Source organism: Paroedura picta, chromosome 8, assembly GCF_049243985.1.
Source record: "Paroedura picta isolate Pp20150507F chromosome 8, Ppicta_v3.0, whole genome shotgun sequence".
In the NCBI taxonomy this organism is placed as follows: Eukaryota; Metazoa; Chordata; class Lepidosauria; order Squamata; family Gekkonidae; genus Paroedura; species Paroedura picta.
The window spans coordinates 46474425-46495710 of record NC_135376.1 but is presented as its reverse complement, the minus strand read 5'-3'; the positions used below and the strand labels follow the sequence as shown (position 1 = coordinate 46495710).

Genomic DNA, 21286 nt, shown 5'->3' with positions numbered 1-21286 from the left:
ATGGCACAAATTTCTAATTAATTCAATAATGAATGCATCAAACAAGAAATACTAGTAAAGGAAAATATTTTTCATCACCTTTATATATAACTGCAAGAAAAGTGTGTAAGAAAAAATGCATACCATTTTATTGCATTTATAAGTCAACTGTACACAAAATCTGTCTGCTTTCTGCGTGTTATTCTTCTTTTAAATAAAGATTCTGAAGCAATCCTCATTTAAGTACCATGAGATGGTAGCAAAGGTACAAATATTTATAAGGCCTATGCTCTTATGAGTCATATTGATTGGGTCCAGGGTTAACTCAGTATGCTGTTGAGACCACCAGGAAAGCACAGGAAGCAGGATGGTTTTCCTCCTCCTGACAGCTGTTATGCTCCTCTGCTGGCTAGCAAGCAAAACCCCAAAGTCTGTCCACCATATAAATCAAACTTCAGCAAGGCTGTTCTTGGATTCCACGTATTCCAGCGCGGCTGCCTTCACAGCTTGTACCGTGTCTGCTGTGCCGTATTTCTTCTCATACTCTAGATAGCGTTTAAAGAAAAATTTCATCTTCTTTGGTGCTAGGCTGAGGTGTATTATTCGTTCAAAAACTTCCCTGTGAAAACACATAAAACTGTTCAGGACGTTTGTTTTTAGATTTATATCCCGCCTCTCCCGACAATGTTGATTCGAGACAGCTTACAGAAAAATAATGAAACAGCACCCCATAAAAAATCCACAAAACGCTAAAATTAACATATCCTGGCAACCCTGCAGTTAGCAATTTAAAACATCAAGATGGTGGTAAAAATTCAAAGCCCCCCCCCCACACACACAAACACACACACACAACTTCACTGCTCCAACCTCGAGCCACTACCGTAGCTCAGTCTAGATGATATATAGGCAGGCTGTTGATCCACCATGCTTCACATCTAATGCTTAGCACTCAAGATAGGACAGGACATTTTATCATCAAGTATGAACCGACTTGCCCAGCATGCTGTCAGACCCTTGTTTCTGTTAATAGAAAGGCAATAACAGAAAGCAGACAGCCTGGATCCAAAGCTTCTTTACCATCTTCAGAACCTGGTTAAGAGGGGGACCCAGAAATCAGTACAGACCAATACTGCACAGCTACGTTCACCAGCCCTCTTTAGATTAAAACAAAACAGAAGAAGAGAGCATGCGGGCCCTTGGACACTTCTTAGCACACAGGATTTGTTTAAAAGGCTCAAACAACATCAGAGAAGGTGGTCACTGCATCAAAAGGATTTGCCAGAATGGCTTCCCACTGAATGCAATAGGCATAATACAATTTCTTAATATTTCACGCTAATCTAGTCCTTCACTCTGAATCCTTGTCAGTGTTGTAACATTGCCCAACCCCCACAAACACACACATATTCAAATGATCAGATCTTCCAGTCTGGTTTAATTTGAAATCAAGGCCAACAGGCAGTCCTTGTGTTCTAACTGCATCCTTTCCTGGAAGGTTCACAAGTCTTAGCCTTCCAACCCATGCTAGGACTCACCGTACTTCCTTCTGGGTGCCATGTTTTATCATCATGTCTATGTAAATTGACCAGATGTCCGTTCGTTTCGGATATGTACTCAGGGTGTTCTCAAAAATGGCCTTGCCATGTTCGGGATCTCCAAACCGGAATTCAAGCTGGGCCAGCTTTGAAATCACATCCACATCTGCAACACAGCCAACATGCATTTTTAGAGTGTATCTTGTAGGAGTTGAGCCTCCAGTCCGGTTTTCAGGGCATTGTCATTACTTTGGCAAAACACCATTAAACAAGGGAATTAGGGTTTCGTGCCCAGCAATTTCTCAGAGTAGTCCCCCACAAACACACACATACAGACACACTTCTGTTCTGTTTAGTAAAATGTGTGTTAGGAATTGTGACTGTTCTTTTTTTCAGTGCAACATATGTAGCTTTTTCAGTGTGGTGGCAGAGAAAACAAGAATATATACATTAAACGATGGAGACAGGATGGCATCATAAGGAATTTACAATAAGTAAACTAAGATTGGTGCAGAATCAGTGTGTGCAATGAAAGCCCTGCTGAGATTTCTTGAGACGCTAGGAAACTATAGATTATGTACAGCAAATGTAAGGAATTTAGCAGAACAACAATTATCAGGAACTCCGCTAAAGTTCAATACAGTTAAACACTCCTGTTTGAAAAGGAAATTACCAATGATGAACATGGTTGCATTTAAAAAAAAAAACATCATTAGTAACTTAGCAAACATTGCCCAAGAAATCAATAAGAAATGTGAAGGTACTGGTAGCCACTTGATCCAAATGAACATCTAAAACTAAAATGTACTAATACCATTTTTTAAAGTCCAACCAAAGGAACAGTTTGGATATTAAAAAGGCCACATATGCAGGCCATATTCTGGAGACCATTTTTCTGCTCCGGTGTGGTGAGTCATGCAGTTGTAGGAGGCAGGGCAAAATCAGTATCAGACACCTTGGGCCTTGTGAAAGTATAAATGCTAGAGGGGAAGCTACAATTGGCTACCAACCATAAGAAGAATAAACCAAGAGGCTCTTACGTTCTTTTTCCGGCAGACACTTGAGTGCACGTGGGAGAAGCCTGTGAGCTGCCTCTACCAGGCCTCTTTTTAGAAGAAAAGTGGTATATTTCACCCATACAGACTTCTCCTGGCGAAAACGTTTCAGCATTGTGTTGTACAGATCATCAGCTTGCTGATAATTGCAGAAAAAAAGAAGAGATAATTTTTAAGATGCAACACCCATACATATCTAAAGGAGCTGTCACTACTCATTTATGAATATCAGAAAACTGAACCACTGAATTTTAAATGCTATTTTAGGAAGAATTCAGAACTAAAATCCAGGTCATCAGTCTTCCAACTCTATATACAGGCTAGTAAGTTACGCACGTTCTGTGAACTTACTGACTCTATTCTTGGATTTCCTGTCTTCTTCTGCCCATCTACTGTTGGCTTTTGTGGTTACAGGCTGACAAGCATAAAGATTCAGGGCCTTAAAAGATTTAGGCAGCCACCAACAGAAGGAACAGACATGATTTGCAAATTACTTTCTTCCATGTCCTCCAGGACATAGCCTTAAAGTCTGTGCTCGCTTGCCTTGAAAAGCCAATGTTTATCCTGGATTTGGTAAATAAATGATTTTTGTAGGTTTATATGAAATAAAAAGAAATGCTAAATTTAGCAATGAAAATCTGCATCTAGTATATTAGTAGGCCTGCATAGAGTGAGTTGCAGAAGTCTAGTCTAGAGGTGAACATTGCATGGATCACTGTGGCTAGTTATTCTGGAGCCAAGTAGGATACTAGAAGCTTGGCTTGGCATAGATGGTAGAAAGCCTGCCACACCACTCTCGTGAACTGTGCCTCTATGGAGAAGGAGGCATCAAGGATCACACCCAGATTTATGACAGAGTGAGCTACTAATAGCAGGTTGGGTAGACACGCTTCCTTGCTTGGTCCCTTCCTGCCCAGCCACAGGACCTCAGTCTTTGAAGGGTTGAGCTTCAGGTGACTCTGCTTGAGCCACCCCATCATAGCTTTTGTGATAAATAATGCATAGATTTTAGTGAATGCCAAATGCCCAGAGTAAGGCAACACCTAGACACTGGAAATAATAAGCTTGCTTCCGGTCCCAGACTGAAGATACATCCACTGTATCAGATTCCACAGGATGGAAGGAAGCCCAGACTCATTCAATAAGTCTTTCCCCAGATATACAGGGCAGCTGCAGTAACTCTCCACTTTAAAACACTGCTGTTACTGGCCTCACCTTATATTTCTCAGAATCAGCATAGATGTCTGCCAGCTGTTGGAAAACCTTCAAGGGTTCATTGTACTGAATGGCTCTTTCAAAGACCTTCATCAGCGCTTCCTCCGTACCATACATGTTCTCCAGGTTCAGCAGGGCTACCCACACATTCAGTTTCTCTTGTTCTTCCCTTGGAAACAAACACATATATTGACCAACACTTATATTTCTTTACTGAAATAATGGCACCTAATCAATGTAGCCTCACAAGTTCGAAATTGCCCACTGCTGTTGCCTTTCCTAACCTTCTCTTTAGCTGATGATGCCAGCAACTGAACCTGGGACTTCAGCATACAAAGCAGATGCTCTACCACTGAGCCACGGCCTCTGCAATGACTGATCTTAATAGCTACTCTGTATCACACAGAAGCTGGCAAATCACAGTATTTTGTCCCAACCAGGAACTGGGCATATAACACTAGACATCTTTCCCACAGAATGGATTTGGGGAGAAACATTATTGGGACTGTAACACAGGAAAGTATTCTTTGGAAAAAAAATCTTCCATCCAGCCTATTTGGTGTTTTTGTAGGAGTATAAGAAGGTTATCAGAAAAGACGAGTAAAGCATCAGGTTACATCCATGCAATCAAGATGAATGTAATTAAAAACCATCTCTGTTCTTTCTCTTTAGTCTATTCAGTTCCTATACCCTTGTGCTGAAAGAGGGCCACAGCAAGTGTCTCATGAGCTCACATATGCAGCACTTTTTATTTTTGTACCCACCCTCTTTACAGTCTGTACACACACAGACACACAGGGGACTCCAGCAGTAGTTATAAAAATTAATAATTTCAAATATCTGGATAAGCAATTTATCGAACAACTCTAAAAATCAATGAAACCACAAGCAATGATGTGTGTGTTATGTGCCCTCAAGTCACTCCAACTTATGGAATTAATGACCACCAAAATGTGATAGCACAATGAAATCAGCAAGAAAAATTAAAACTAATAAGTTTAATTAAAAAGAGCACTAGTGCAATCAGTACAAGCCAGAGAGTTTTTTCCCATTGTTGAATATCATTAGAAGATTGGGGGGGGGGGGAGAATACAGTTACTGAAGGACCAATTAGAGTTGTGACCCTTGATGGAACTCAAAACTACACAGCCCAAAATGCAACAAGGAAACATAGTACACTCTGGGGATTCTGATCTATATGGGCTTCACTACTGGGTGGCAGCAGCAGCCTCTCCAAGTAAACTGCTGAATTTTTGGAAACCTGGCAGGTATTAAGAAATGAGAGAGCAGCTGAAGAACTTGGTCTGGACCTTTGCACTTTTATAGTAGTCCCATGCCAACAGTTTTTATAACAAAATCACACTTAAAAATGCCTAGAGTGGCCTGTAATAAAAACAACATAATATGAATCACAACATCAGACCAATGTCTTAAATAAAACTCATTCCTACAATGATTAAAAGAAGTAAAAGGAGGCAAAATGAAAAGGGGGGGTTGAAGCAGAATCAGAAATAAAAAGGCATTGCCCACCACCCTTAAGTTAGCAGGAAGACCTATGAGTTGATAGAAGCTCAGTGTTCTAGGTCACCACACTGGATTGCAATTGTAAGGAAAGAGGAGCCGGGAAAGAGAGATGAACAATGTTATCCACTTAAGCCAGCAGGTGATCTCTTCCCACATGAGATTAGTCAAACAAGACCTTCAACAGGTAGGAACAGCTATAGACAAAAAATAAAAGGAGATTCACCTGAAGGAAATTGTTTTGAGGGCCCTTTCAGCCACAGCTCTGGCCTTCTCTATCTCTGTTGCCTGTAGATGGAAGGCCATATACTGCAGCCAGAGGATGGAGCTGTCAGGGTTGCCAAGGACCAAGCGGTCAAAGTCATCTGCAGATTGGGGCTGCCGAGTTGGGTCCATCAGGGCAGCTTCCAGTTTGGAGAGTTCCTTTTCTGCCCTTTGCTTCTCCAGCTCTTTGTTTTGCCTTGTTTGTTTCTTCGTCTTGAAAGAACGCAAAACGATAGAGGACGGGAATGATTAATGGAATAGCAGTGATGCTACAAGATTCAACATAAGGGGAGTAGCATGTCCAATCACATGGTCACTCAAAGCTATTCTAAGTGGGGGGCACTCACAGTGATCGTGGACTAGCAGTGACATAGCTGGCTGTTAGCTTGGGCACTCTGAACACTGTGACATAAAAAAACTACATCTCCCAAACCACCTGCCACCCAAGACCAACAATACACACATCCATTACTTACCTTGAATTACCGTTTCTTAGTATGTGGTCTACATAGCTAAACTGATGCAACTGCTTGGAGTGAGTGGAGGTGTGACCTAACCAGCTTTGGAGGACTCCCCCACCCCCAAGCCCGCTGACGAAGAAAGACTCTAATCCTGATATGTCTTTTCTTTTTGTACTTTCCCAACTGTACCAAAATCTCTCAGTAAAAACACACTATCTATATACTTTTAAGCTAGCAAAGGAAGCCCTAGAATTACCAAGTTAAAAATTAGTAAACAGGATCCCAGGCTGCAAGCAAAGTGATGCTGAATTAGAATGTACTGAAATACCACACCGTTAACTGTGTATCTTCTTCGTCATCCTCACTAGAAGAGCTCTGCTCCCTCTCTTTCAACTTGGGTGCATCAAGTACAGCTAAACCGTCTTCCCACGTAAAGCTGGTTGAAACTTTTAGCCTGGGAACCTCTTTTCCCTAGGGGGAGAAAAACCAAAAGATTTTGTATTGAAAGTATGCGGCAAAACCCACCATTAAACAATCTAAAGTCCAGATGTCCCTCCTCTTCTGCAATTCTTCACCTTAGAGCTCTTCTCGTACTTTTCCTCCTCCTCTTCCTCCCGACAATAGACCTCAATGCCACTATCGTCCTCTTCAGTGCAACGAGCTCTTTTCCCCCCTCGCTTTGCTTCCTATCATCAGGAAAGAAAATTTCACACATAGTTATTAAAAGCACTTTATTGAACACTTCTATTTTAAAAAGCCCAAATACATGCAATGTGATAAAATCATATTCCAGTCCCTCCCTATTACCACTCCTACCAGGTCTAAATCTCCCACCCAGACAGGTACCTGGACACTTTCAGAACTTCTGTGCTTCTTTGGCTTCTTCACGTTTGTGTCCCTGGGTGGCAGACCCAGGGACTCTGGGATGATACTTGGTTTCCCGGTGTCCTTAGGAAGAACGGAGAGCTCCACACGATTCTCTTCTTTGTTTATACTGTATATTTATTAGGAAAATGGTGGGAAAGAATGGAAGAAAAAGAGAACTATTGTAGGTATGATATCTTACAGAGAGCTTTTTAAAAATGTGTTAAGTCCTTTACATTCCTTATCTTCTCCAGCTTAACACCAACTCTGATAGATTATTATAATTAGCATTGTACAAATGGCAAACCCAAATATTTGACCAAAGCTGAAGTGGTATTTGAATGTAATTCTCTGCTTCTCATAAACCAGGCTTCCTCCATGTCCCCATGATAGAGTTTCATCTATTCTGTAACAAAGTTTCCCCATCCCAAATTCAGCAATTAAACAAGACGCTTACCTGAGAACTTTGGCAGTGAGTAACTGCCCTACATGTATGAATTCTGAATATACAGAGTGATCTGGCACAAAGGGATGGGTGATGTATTCCAGTGGGATTTGTCCCATAAGAGAATCAGACAATCTACATTAAAAAAAACTTCTGTTGTTACAGTCTCATTTCAAACACCAGATCATTATACAGCACCCCCCCCCCATCCTAGCCAGCGCTGATTGGAACCTGAACCTTGGCTTTCCATAAAACAGCAGCCAATCGATGAAAGCAGAAAGTGAATAGCAAGGATCACATAATTTTCATTTCAGCTACTGAAGAAGAGCAAGTTTTCATACCCTGCTTTTCATTACCTGGAGGAGTCTTAAAGCAACTTACAATCACCTTCCCTTCTCCCCACAATAGATACCCTATGATGTAGGTGGGGCTGAGAAAGCTCTGACAGAACTACTCTGCGAGATCAGCTCTAACAGGACTGTGACTAGCCCAGGGCTACTCAGCTGGCTGCATGTGAAGGAGTTGGGAATCAAACCCGGCTTGCCAGATTAGAGGCCACCACTCTTAACCACTCTTAACCAAGCTGGTGTATACTGTAATGTGGTAGAGTTGACACTGGATAGTGGTACATTGATAGTACTGGAGGAAGCATGAACCATAGCTCCAATCAACCCAAAATGGCTCTGCGCTCTTGATGGGATGAAGGACAGAGCAGGAAATCTTCAGAAACAAAGCTCCTACTGCCTTCCAATGCTGAAAAAATATTTTCCAACCATAATGACTACAGGGAGCCTGAGGGGGGGAAATAGCAAATTAATTTGGGGTGCTGGTTCTATCTTGGAATTGGAACATGCAAACATTTCACAATTTATTCTGCATACAGAATATGCCCAATTAATATGTGCATTTTACTGAACAGAGAATGCACACTAAACTCACCCCAAGAAGATAGCAGCTGGTGTCATAGAGGTGACATAGCCTCTGACAAGTTGACCTTCCTGAACATTATCAAGGCTCATTATTTCAGGATCTTCCACTTTGCCATGGCTTTTAGGATTAACCCTACAGAAGACAGAGATGGAATGAAACACCCTCTTGCTGGCTAGGCAGAGTAAATCTGAACTTCTGAAAAACATCAAGCAACACAACCGGCCACAGGATCCAAAAATTCCCATGCCTGCAAGTGTACCATAACTGAAAAATCAAATCCCTCTCATCTAATGGAATCCTATTTCCACGTACACATTAGTAAAATAATGTTTGTCTACCCTGGCTTATGCAGAAAAGCTTATTCACATGACAACAATGAAGATAGCAGAGGAAATCCAAGCAGGATTGCTTTTTCTATATCTGTCCCAAAGCTAAAAGCTGGAAAAGAAACAAAATAAGAGCATCACAGGACCTCAGTCTTACAACATTAAAAATTAAGCAAATTTACAAATCTCATATGTGGGGTCAGGTCCAAATGAATAGTTTGTGCTGCTGCAGTTCAAATCCAAACTTCCCCATAGGGATGCCAACCTTCAGGAGGAGCCTGGAGTTCTCCCAGAATTAAAACTGATCTCCAGACTATAATGATCAGATCCCCTGGAGAAAAAGTCAGCTTCAGAGGGTAGACCCTGTGGCATCACATCCCTCCTGAACTCCCTTCTCCTCCCCAAATTCTGCGCTTCTCAGGGATTTGATTTAAATTTTTAATATTTGTAAAAAAAGAATGTCAATATTTTAAAAATCACTTCTGCTAGTCTGTATTTAGCATGCAACTAAATTCCTTACCTGGATTGACGAAGGGACACTTCCAATATATTTTGATCACTGGAAAGGACACAGCATCTATAAGTACCAAACAGAAGAACACGAAATTGGTTTCTGCATCCATTTTACAACACAAACAAATAACACAAAGGAACTAACTTTTAGTTTAGGAAAAGAAACTATTTTGGGAACAGACTCTGAGGGATAGTTGTGCATTAACAGAGAGCTTGTGTGCATACAAGGACATTATCTTCTGAACAAGCTTCACTATAAAAATTTCATTGTTAGACACGGCATTCACACCATAATATTCTGCAAACTGAAAAGCAGCATGAAATTCTCCCTGTGTGCATACAGTATTTGAAGAGTAGGTCACCATAGTGATTTTGCAGAAAGGTCTTACTTGACAAGTTGTCCCGGGCTGAAATCTTCTAGTGGCTGCTCAACAAAGGAATCCGTCAAGTGGAAAAGGCTGGCTCTGCCAGTCTTCCCAAAGGGAAGCGTAATAATCAAGCCAGCATGTGGAATCACCTTTTTGACATAGCCTAGGGTGATGGTTCCTTTCTCCAGAGAATGACCCCCTGCACAGAAAATGAGATTCAAGTTCTCAAACACCATGTGCCAAAGTCTTCAAACATTTGCACCTCCTGAGGCTGTTAATGTGTTGCACCCTCAGCTCAAGGGTCTCTTAGTTCCACTCTCATATACTAGTGCCGCTGCCTCCGCTCACAAATATAATAATAGAAACCCTCCAAAACTGGTGCAGAAATACAGTCTATAAAATTCCCAATTGTAAGACTTTTCTTGCCTGACTGATGAATTGCTTGTAAGTTCCGCATGACTATAACAACAAATATGTGAAAGGTCACTACTTATTCAGGCCCCCTTTCTAGCTTAACCTGTTTTCCACTTCAGGCTTTACCCACTGGTTGTGTGAAACAAATCCTACCCAGGGTAACATGATCAGTAGTTACAAATGGATTGAGGATTTCCTGATTCACTTATCATGTCACAGATCCAGAGGTCTGTTGTGCATATGGGAGTTTCTATCTAATATGGGCGTCCCCATATACTTGTGTAATACAGACATGAATATTGAGCTGTATTTGACACTGCGGGGAATGCAGGGCCCTTTGGGCCAAGAAGTTCCATGGGACAAGAAAACCGCGTTACGGTATTAGCTTGTACGTTAGAAGTACCATTCTAATGAACAGGCAAACAATAACACTGAATTAGAATCTACTAATAGTGTATAGTGAAACTCAACATCAAGAGAACAAAGAACATGGCATCCGGCCCCCTCAATTCCTGGCAAATAGATGGGGAAGAAATTGAGATAGTGACAGATTTTATTTTCCTGGGCTCCAAGATCACTGCAGATGGGGACTGCAGCAAAGAAATTAAAAGACGCTTGCTCCTGGGGAGGAAAGCTATGGCAAATCTAGACAGCATCCTAAAAAGCAGAGACATCACCCTGCCAACAAAAATGCGTCTAGTCAAGGCTATGGTATTCCCAGTTGCAATGTATGGCTGTGAAAGTTGGACCATAAGGAAGGCTGAGCGTCAAAGAATTGAGGCTTTTGAACTCTGGTGCTGGAGAAGACTCTTGCGAGTCCCTTGGACTGCAAGGCGAACAAACCGGTCAGTCCTAGAGGAGATCAGCCCTGACTGCTCCTTAGAAGGCCATATCCTGAAAATGAAATTCAAATACTTTGGCCACCTCATGAGAAGGAAGAGCCACCTGGAGAAGAGCCTAATTCTGGGAGCGATCGAGGACAAAAGAGGAAGGGGACGACAGAGAATGAGGTGGCTGGATGGAGTCACTGAAGCAGTAGGTGCAAACTTAAATGGACTCCGGGGAATGGTAGAGGACAGGAAGACCTGGAGGATCATTGTCCATGGGGTCACGATGGGTCGGACATGACTTCGCACCTAACAACAATAACAAATAGCGTATTTTCTCCTCAATTCTGGGACATTCCCTTAACATAGAAAACCATGCCCTTATATCTTCAAACTCTGGAGGCACACCCATTAAAAATAGCATTTCTTTTAGCTCACTTAAAGATCTTTCCTTCAAACCTAACTCAGGGTAGATTCCTGCAGATTCCTTCTCAGGAGAGATATTATTTGCATAGGTGCAATGTCCCTATACCATGCTATACCACTTACTCTTGGAATGTCCTAAATTTGTTCTACACAGTCGTCCTTTAGCTGAATATTTGAAGAAACTGAGATCTATCCATGTTGATGAGAAACATTGGATAAAATCTATGCTAAGTGTGAAGGACTCAGCAATAATTCTAAAAGTATCAAAGTTTCTCTTGGCAGTTTTAAGTGAACACCTTTCTATTATGGAATATGTAATGGTAATTGTTGAAAATTTTAGTTTCTATGCTTTGCCACTCCTATGCCAATAAAGGTACTCTGACATGGAGAATTTGTTTGATGTTTTAAAATCATACCTGTCAGTGACAGAGAGAGCTTGGTTTCAGTGATGTCGGAGCCTACCACTGTTGCCGCCAAAGCTTGTCCAGTTTTGAAATATTTATCTGCATGTCTTAAGACCTGAGAAGAGAGGAAGATCTTAATACTAAAGAAAATTCTCATGCTATGGCTGGTTACATCTCAGAATTAGAATTAATCCTGTATCTAAAGTGGTGGAGTGTATTTTAGGTAGCTTACAGCTATAGTTTAATGCAGCCTTTTTCAATCTTTTGACCGTGGAGAAGCCCCTGAAATAATTTTCCAGGCTTCGAGGCGCCTAGAAACAGCTGGCCACACCTCCCTGCCACACCCCCTGGAAGGGATATGTTACCAGAAGTGGCATCTCCACCCGGGTTAATGGGAAGGCTGAAGGAGGTCTGAGGCGGGGAGAAACAGGAGCCGGTTTAAGCCAGGAGTAAGCATGCAGGTTCTTTTGCCCACTCCCAGGTGCAGAAACCACAAGAGAACTCACTCATGCTCAGGAGGGGGAGCAATGGAAGTGGCCAGCTCCCTAGCTTATGGCTGAGTCCATTAAGGCAGGAGGGGAAGGCTGTGGACCTCCTCCAGAGCTGCCACAGACTCCTGGTTGGGAATGCCTGGTTTAATGGGATGGCAAAAGTTTTGCATATAGAGAGTTCCAGTTAAATCACTGGCAAGCTAAATGATCAGGTCGCAGGTGACTTCCACCTGGGATCTGGAGGGCCACCGGCAGAGTAGACAATAGATGGGTCAATGGTCAGAATATGGCAGCTTCATGGGCTGGAGCTTTCCTAAAAACAGGTCCAAGTGAATCATAGTCAAAGCCCAGCCTTCAAGCTGTATATCTATTTAGCAAATCCTTTATGAGAAGACTGAAAGCCTTCCACCCACCTGCAAATCATAATGTGACCCAACAGAAGCTTTATATGGTTCCTTTGGTTCCTTACATGCCATGAAATGTGGCAACCACCACTGTTACAAGGAATACTACTGGCTGAGAAGATAACACTTTTGCCCCATCACAGAATTCTTGCATAGGCTGACCTAACTAGACAAATGTATCCCTTATCATTGCAATGACATTGCATGTCTAAGATTTCTGTGTTACTGCTTGCAGCCTCATGTACCCTTATATATCATTGACCTCACCTTGGTGTTAGAGGAAAGAAGCAGTTGTTGAACTCTTCCTCTAACATTAGCAGTAATCTCTACCTCCAGCCATTTCTTTATGGTGTTATACTGGGAACAGAAGCCACAGGAGAGAAGATACCACATTTCATTATTCCATTGGGGAAAGGCACAGTATCACATGATCATTCAGGGTTCCACTTTAGTCTTCAAAGAGTTAGTGCTACTGATCTAAAGGTTAGCGTTCTTTTTTAAAAAAGAATTTCAGAGAGAGAATCAAACATGATACTGCTGAAGTCATCAAGAAATTCAACATTCTCTCTGTCCACCAGGCTTGAACAGATGCTAAATTCTGTTCGTCTTTAAGGTGGCACTGCACTTCTATTTAATTTTGTAGCAACAGACTTACAAGGCTGCTCTATGAATTTATTATGCATTTGCTAGTAATTGAGTCCTACAATTCACCCAGGCATTTTACGATTACTGCTGAAAAAGTAAAATTAGGAAAGTGATTTCCAACTTATACACAAATAATTGGAGACTACTTCTGAAAATATATACTTTTCTAATTTCCAATCATGTATCTATTGTATTCGAGAATATTTCACTTTTTCTGAATCTAAAGTTCCAACTGGCCTAATTTCCAAAAACAAAAAACAAAAATTGACAGGTCTGAGCAATTCCAGACTCACCTTCTTAACAAAACATGTCACCGTCTGCCCAGGCTTGAAAGGTTTTAACACATCTTCTGTGTTGCTATCTTCAGGGCACAGGGCTGTGTGGATTTCTCCTTTCAGTTCCCTGGTGATGACAGGAGGTGAAGCAGTTATGCCTGCATGTTAAGCATTAGAAATATAGCGGGAGTTGGGAGGCTTCATTTTTCTAATTTTCTTCTCTCCTTAAGCAAAATGCCCTCAAGCTGCAAACAAAAGCAAGGACTATGATGCACTAACAGATACCAGGATGCATATTGCAGGTATTGTGAATTTTTAATTACATAAGAATGGGATGTTTGCATAGATTAAAGTAAAAATACATGGCAGCAATCTTTGAATTATGAACGCTAGGGGTAATGTTTGAGGTACCTGGATGAATGCTGAGAAGACTAGCAGTTCAAAAATTCATTGCCTAGCCTTCTCCCAATATTCCTAGCTCAAGCTTTCTCCATATCAATCAGCTTTTCCTGACCATAATTTCTTTGTTGACTGCATGCTACTATCTCAGTTTCTGCAAAATAAAATTCTATATTCTATGTTTGGATCTGTGTAATTTTGTCCAATACATTTTCCTCACATGATTTGGGGTTCTAGATACAGAAATCAAATTATATAGCTGGCATTCAGATCAATATTGAGAATTCAGGCATTTAAGTTACAAAAAATCACCCCAATCCCAAGCACAACATTTAAGAACTGCCCTTACCTTGGTTGGACAGTGAGCTCTGGGATGGTATGGATGAAGTGCGGATGGGAGATGGGCAGATACCTGGAACATTAAGGAACAGATTAGCACTTGACCCTTGCTTTAGCCAACGGTGTATGAAATCATCTTACATTAAGCAAAATTCAGACACTGAATTTTTTTTCAACCAAGCCAAAGCTTTTTCATTGGTAGGCAGTTTCAGAAATATTAACTCAATTTCATGATAAAAGAACTTTACTCTTGCAATTTTAGACAACTTTCCTCCCTCGAAGCAGGAGTGAAGCAATATTACTCCAAGATGCAAATGCCTGCAAAGTCTACTCCCTTCAGAGGGAGATACAATTTTCTGACCATTGAAGGCTTTGCTTCCCAAGCAGCCAAACACTCAGTCCAGTTCCTCATAAATGTTAGTCATAACTGTCAATTTAAGAAGGGCTATATACATCATCTTGCCCCGCACTAAGAATGGGCAACATACAGCACCTCGGGTGCTTTTCTGTGGTCTGGGGGTACTTACTGAATCTTGGCTGTCCATAATTGCTTTCTTTAAATCACACTGAAGCCTTAAGCTTAAGATACATTTTCAACATTTTTAGGCAGATAACACTGGCATTACATCTTTTTTTATGTAAATGACTCATAAGAGTTAGCACAGATAACTGAATGCCAACTGAGCTATGACCCTTTAGCCTCTAAGAGATTTCCAAGTTTGTCCCCCTCTGCTCTGTATGGAAAGGACCAGTTATTCAGGTTAGAACGAAATCAGGCTATACTGCACTTGTGATCTGAAAGCACTTTATAAACAGGGGCACAAAGGCATTTTGGAATGCATCTGTTTATGTGACAAAGATGAAGAAAAATTACAGCACAGTGTTATAACAGTCAGTGACAAAGAAAAACTAAACAGCTATGAAGAAAACAAAGCATGAGAAGTTTGTTACCTGTGAGTTTTGACATCTCGACCCCCAATGACGCGAGCAGTCACCTTCTGTCCAACCTTTAGTTTTGATGTGGGAAAGGTGCCTATGGGAACATCATCCAAGATCTGGGATGCATGAATGTTGCCTACTAGCTTATCATCAAGTGCCACAAGGACGAAGGTGGGCTTGACTGACTTCACAGTTCCTGTGACAGTATCTCCCAAGGACAGAGAATGCTTTATCACAGCTGATGTCTCCTCTAGTGTCTTGGATTCCTGTGGTAACCTGATCACATTCCTTCCCTTTTTGGGACTTGGAACAGCAAGCAAAAACCCATGATGGCCTGCCTCTATGGTCTTCAGAACCACCATGATTGACTGTCCCACCTTCATTTTTTCAGAATCAAACCGGAATGTATCATTGAAGTGGGAGGCCAAAGGGATGGCAATCAATTGGCCTGTTTCTACCAAGGAAGCAACTGCATACCCTGAAGCCACATGCTGCACCACAGCTGGATGCTGAGAGTCTGCTGTTAACTGGAAAACAGAAAGACAATGACTTTCAGAGCGTAATCTGGTACAGATTGCAGGGATACTGACATACAAGCCATACCTTTAAAGCATCTTTAAAAAGCCAGTAATGAATCTTGCATAAATTTCCTATAGAATACTGGAAAATTATTTCAGTTTCCCAAGATCCAGCTTTTATAATTGTTATGTTTCTTCTTATTGAAGGCTGCACAAATTGCATGATTTCTAAACACCAAATGTTTAGGGTATCAGTGTAATCAAAGTCTAGGGATTTTTCAAAATGTGGCAAGATTTCCCCCCAAAAAAACATTTAAAAATTTAAACTGTTCTTCCCAATGGAAAAACACCACTAAAGATAGCGCTGCTTAAAATCATTTACTGCTTTCCCCTCCCTCTAGGTTGCAGGAAAAGAACAACGATCTAGCTTGCACCCTGTACCTTTGGACATAGGAAGGATACTAGCATATATTCTCAACCCCCACCCCACCCACCAGTGCACATGTTTCTTTCATCAAACAGGCATCTTTTATCCAAGGCAGTTCAGTGTGACCATACCATCTTTTGTTTGGGAGAAAGAAGCTCCGCCAAAAGGGAAACATAGATCTTTGACTTCAGGGGATCCATGTGGAGAATCACCGCTGTTGCTTGGTCACCTTTAACAATTGTTTTGCCTTAAAAAGCAAACATGGAACAAAAAAATAAGTACCCAATGTTATTGTCTTTGACCAAAACAAAACAATCAACCCCCTAAGAGAGAGCTCATTCACATCTAACAGCAACATCTGTAGCACATTTTGTTTTCTATCAAGTCACAGTTGACTTATGTTGAACCCTAAGAGGGCTGCCAGCACTAGTCTCTCTCTCTCCGGAGGCTAAAGAAGGGAGTCAAACAAGGTGTCAGATTTGGCACCCTCCCTCCCATATTGAGGCTGTACACTCTCCACGGGGCACCCACTCACCCACAGTTCCATATGTTGTCATGAACAAGCTGCTCAACAGCCTCTCCCATCTGTTAGTCCTTAAAGTATTACAAGACTGGTCTCTTTGCTTTTGTGGAAACAGACTAAAACTGCTACTCGGAATCCTCTATAATCAGGAATCTGTTTCTTGATAAACAAGATTTAGGAGAACAAGAGAAAAAAGAAAAAATAGAGACCACAAAATATATCCTACCTCCGAGATGTCTCTGAGTGGCCTCTACAGTCATCCCAGAAGCACATATGCCACTAAACAGTGCTGAACCATCCGCCCTGATTCCTTGAACCACCAGCTGCAGCCTCTGTCCAGGTTTTAATTCACAAAATTTCTGGGCTACACTGGAATCATCTGAAGATGCGATAAGACAGATTTATGGTATCGGCAGTTATAAGCTTTAAGTATGAATTAGAGGAAGGTGCATTGAAGTATTAAATGTCCTCAAATTAGTGGGCCCTGTAGTTTAGGCATTTGCATTTAAAGGTCCAACAAGGTCATGATTTTTAATGTCAATCTGAAAATGCTTTCAAATGGGAAGGGGGGGGCAATAAGGCATTTCTTCTTTTGATATTTCTAAATTCACAAGAGGCCCACAGTCACCAAAGGATAAGCAGCCAGTCAGAGTGCTTTATCTTCAGAATGGATGAAACATTAAACAAAACCCACTGAGCAACGATGGGGACCAAAAGGTCATATTAATATGACTTGAGCTTTACCTGAGAACTAGACCCCTTGACTTCAGAAAGAATTTTGATAATCTCACTGCTTGCATCCTAAAACTAGATTCCTTCTAATGTGAAGCATGCAAGTCATATTTCTTAGCCCCACCCCAACTAAACCTTTTACCTCTTTTGCTCATAATGCTCTTGATCTCTTGTAGCTCCTTGAAGTACTGGAACAGCAAGGAGAAGCTCTCAGAAACAGAATCTTCAGAGGAACAATCGGACAGTTTCAGAGACAGTAAAAAACGTTGCTTCTCTTCATCAATGCTGATCACCTTGGCAATCACAGTCTGACCAATCACAAAGTGATCTTTGGTATCCGTCACAAATTTATCACTCATGGTCTATATGGATTGGGAGACAGAGCAACATGTTATTGCTTTGAAGTTACAGCCAACAGTGCTGACTTCCTTATCAAGATCCCTAGGAAGAGTGTGATGCATTCCCGTTGTTGTCCTGAGATAGGTCAGGGCGAGGTCCACTAGCCATCGCTTCAGATTCTCTCTCCTCCTGCGGCTCTTAATTTCCAGCCATCCATAAGCAAAGTATTACCCCACCAATGGTCATTTGATAGCTACTGGCCACAGTGAGTGAAAGGAATCTTTACATTCAGAGGCAGTAGACCTGTAAACACCAATCCTAAGAGGTGACACCGGGCAAGGCCTTAGTCTTTATTCCCTGTAGGCCACTGTGAGAAACAAGATGCTGGACCAGTGGACCTGTTCTTCAGAGTCTAACCTTCTCCCCTTTTTAAAAATATACAAAATTACAGAATTCAGCTTTTCTTGGTGCAATGTATGGATACCATTTTTTAATCCAAGTATGGAAAGCCCTGACCATTCTTTGAGTGCAAAATTCTGAAAGTTTTGTTCCAAAAACTATCGTCACTTCCAAAATTTCCATGCCCAAAGTTGTGTAAGTCCCTGATTCGCAATCCTCACCACAAAGCATCTTTGAAAAAGCATTTTCAGTTGTGCGATGACAGTGCAGCACCCTTACAACAGAGATTATTTCAACTCACGTGTACATCAATATTTGCAAAACAAATGAACTAAGAATAAGTGGCATAACTCAACTTACTGATTTGGGTGCCAGCCCCGTCAAACCATAGGGGAACTCCACAAACACGCCATAGGGCATAATGTTTCTCACGTAGCCTGTCAGCAGCAATCCAGGCTGGATGTCAGAGAAGTTCTTCACCACATGTTTCCCCTCTATAGCGGAAATGATTGCTGGTTTCCTGGTCAGGGTCTAAACAATGTGTCAAGGAACATAACAGAGAATACAACAATTCTGGGAGCTTTTTTTGTACTTGGTGACCCCCCAAGTTAGACATCCTTTCAAAGTTTATCACGACAGGAGGAAAACAAATCTGATGGTGAAAGGGCACCCAGGCCACATCATACCACATAAAGTTGTGACTGTATTGTCAATTACGTGCGGGCCCTCTGATTGGCCCTCGGGTGAGAGGGTCCTCCCCACTGAGGGCCACTCAGAGGGACTGGCATGCTGTCAAGAAGCACTAGGGGGGCCTTCCCCCACTGAGGGCCAGTAAGGGGCTCTCCCCCCCCCCCGACCATGCAGAGCTGGCAGGAGGCAAGCTGCTCAACACTGTGACCAGCCAGCATCTTGCTTCTGATGGGGACTGTGCAGACTGGCTGCCTCCTTGCCCACATTGATGTCTGCCACCTCCTCCCTGCCAGCCGTCTCCTCTGAAGAGGGCCTGCCCCAACTCCTTGCTGTCAGCGGGAGCTGCAAGGCCTGTCCACTTTCTCTGTGGATGCCCAACCGTTCCTTGCCCCTACACAGGAGGCAGCCACCTTCTCTTCCCCTGGTGTAGGCAAGCCTGTCCATCCATGCCTGCCTGACAGTGGCCACACAAGCAGCCACCTGCCCCACTGTTGTTCATCACGGGGGCTGCTATGTCCTCCATCCCACTCTCACCGTTCCCTCCAGTCTCCTGCAGCGAGAGCCATCCAGGGGGCCCTACCATCAGCTCCCAGCCCATTTTTAAAGCAGGCTTCACCCCTAGTTGTACCATAAAGTATTGTGCCATGTGAAGGAAGCACACAAATGCAGTCACCCAATGCCCTCCCTGAACTAAACTCACAAGGTATAGCTACTATCAAACTTTGATGGCCAAAGGGTTAAGGAGATTATTCACTTCTATTATTTTTCCCACCAGTAATTTCTCTAGAAATATGTGCCAATTTCAGGGCCCAAAAACTTGAAAATGATCAAATGAAAATCTTGAAAGGGGTTAAATAGGATACAATATGGCCTCCCTTGTCATGAAGGCATACAACATTGTGTAGGATTTCATTGCCTTGGAGCCAATGCCACCATAGTCTACAACTGGTCACATGGTCAGAGAGGTGCATTGTGGGAAGATAGGCAGAAACATCATTTGGTAAGATTTTAACTTCTAGGCCATTTTCTTTCTTCTTTAGAATTCTCACATCAGCCACCTAAGCAAAAGACAAATGGTGGAAGTGGTTTTAAATACATTTGCAAGAATGTCACTCTACCATGTTCACTCAAATGCAGGTGAGCTTACAATAAAAAATGCAGTTATTTCTAACTTCTTTAGCTTCAGGTCTAGATCCTAGGAGAAATAGCTCTGAGGTGAGTAACATCCAAACATTAGAAAATATTATTTGTACTAAAAGGAACTATTCTATGCTTACATTAAAGTAACAGAGTGTGTCAGATTAAACAGGATCATCCATCATCCTAAAGTGTGTCAACTCATTCCTGACAGACAAAACATTAACTGAAACCCAAAATATACTCACTGAGTGAGAAATGCTTGGTAACTCCTACAAGGACACAGCACACTTCAAGAAAAAAGCAGTGCAGGGTAGAATTCTAGACACTCAAATGACAAACATCATCATTTCTAAGTAGACCTAAGTTATGTTGCGAGTCTCTGCTTCCTACTAGATGATATTCAGATGTTCATATGCCCAGAAGAGGGAGGGAAAACCTTTCGTAATAAATACCTGCCCAGTTTCATATGTCACTTCTCGCGTCTTTGAAGCCTCTTCCCTTGTAGAGTCCTCAGCAAGAGCGTTATCAGTCAACTTGAATGACAGCAGCAGTCTCTCTTGCTCAGGCTCGCATTTTAAGACAACAACTTTGACCACCTAGTTGGCAAAAACAGGAGATTAAAAACAACCTTAAGTCTTACAGGCAGGTCAATCCTCACATTGTGGATATACTATGAAACACACAGAGTTCCTATGTGTTCACTTAACCTTATATTGGTTTATTCTTGGTTTTAGGTCATTATATACACATTTCTAATAATTTTAATCTGAATGTTATATGAGTTATAGCTTCTTCCCAGTCAATGTTTGGAAGGTTCAATACAAACTAACACTTTAAAATACATGTGCATGACAACAAAACCTCTACCACCTTCCTAGATAGCTACAGCAATGGGTCAGTAAATTTTGGAACCATATTCTGCAAGAAAAGATTTTAAAAGGAAACAGTGTTCTCTAACAGGTAACTGCAGGCGCATTAATGGTAACCCGTAAAACTGCCTAGCTCTTAATTGGAGAGGTGATCATGGATCTTAAGATGCTCTTGGCATTTATCCAGTGCTTACCTGGCCTTCATAGAAAGCTTCCTGAGGAACAGTAATGGGTGTCAAACCAAGCTCATTCTTGGGGACCAGGCCTTTTATGTCATTGTAGAATTTCACAATACAGCCAAACTCCCTAGCACACACAACAAATCCATGGGTAACTAGACCTGGCTTTGCATCTTCATAGCTTGTAAGAATTGGGAGTTTTGAAGTGACAAGAGTTTTCTTAAGTGTCAGAATAAGCGTCTTTGTGTCAGGATTGCAAGCAAGCACCTGAAAGAGAAAGGAACTAGAATGACACATGTGGAGTAAAAAAAAGAAACCCAAAACCTGTGATATTGAACCAGGAAGAGAATAAACCTTATTTAAATAATGGTATTAGTCTAAATAGAAAAAAGATTAGAGGCAGTTTCGCTACTGAGTTCCTTATAAAT

At 41.8% G+C, this 21286-nt stretch overlaps 1 protein-coding gene across 3 annotated transcripts in view; it reads right to left on the bottom strand.

Moving 5' to 3' along the window:
* Positions 1-49: 49 nt before the first annotated feature.
* Positions 50-21286, bottom strand: part of PDCD11 (programmed cell death 11) — a 37569-nt gene continuing 16332 nt past the window's right edge. For all 3 annotated transcript variants that reach the window (XM_077349600.1, XM_077349602.1, XM_077349601.1), the window contains exons 13-36: positions 20874-21125; positions 20263-20406; positions 19534-19728; positions 18341-18511; positions 17385-17604; positions 16737-16889; positions 16119-16234; positions 15055-15569; positions 14114-14176; positions 13384-13492; positions 12713-12802; positions 11563-11665; positions 9501-9678; positions 9119-9175; positions 8282-8404; positions 7355-7477; positions 6880-7027; positions 6609-6719; positions 6367-6504; positions 5535-5785; positions 3788-3956; positions 2558-2711; positions 1518-1683; positions 50-598 (exon numbers count right to left, since the gene is read on the bottom strand). In XM_077349600.1, the coding sequence (XP_077205715.1) occupies positions 427-598; positions 1518-1683; positions 2558-2711; positions 3788-3956; positions 5535-5785; positions 6367-6504; positions 6609-6719; positions 6880-7027; positions 7355-7477; positions 8282-8404; positions 9119-9175; positions 9501-9678; positions 11563-11665; positions 12713-12802; positions 13384-13492; positions 14114-14176; positions 15055-15569; positions 16119-16234; positions 16737-16889; positions 17385-17604; positions 18341-18511; positions 19534-19728; positions 20263-20406; positions 20874-21125 (3921 nt within the window). In that variant the 3' untranslated portion in view covers positions 50-426. The remainder of the gene's footprint in view (positions 599-1517; positions 1684-2557; positions 2712-3787; positions 3957-5534; positions 5786-6366; positions 6505-6608; positions 6720-6879; positions 7028-7354; positions 7478-8281; positions 8405-9118; positions 9176-9500; positions 9679-11562; positions 11666-12712; positions 12803-13383; positions 13493-14113; positions 14177-15054; positions 15570-16118; positions 16235-16736; positions 16890-17384; positions 17605-18340; positions 18512-19533; positions 19729-20262; positions 20407-20873; positions 21126-21286) is intronic.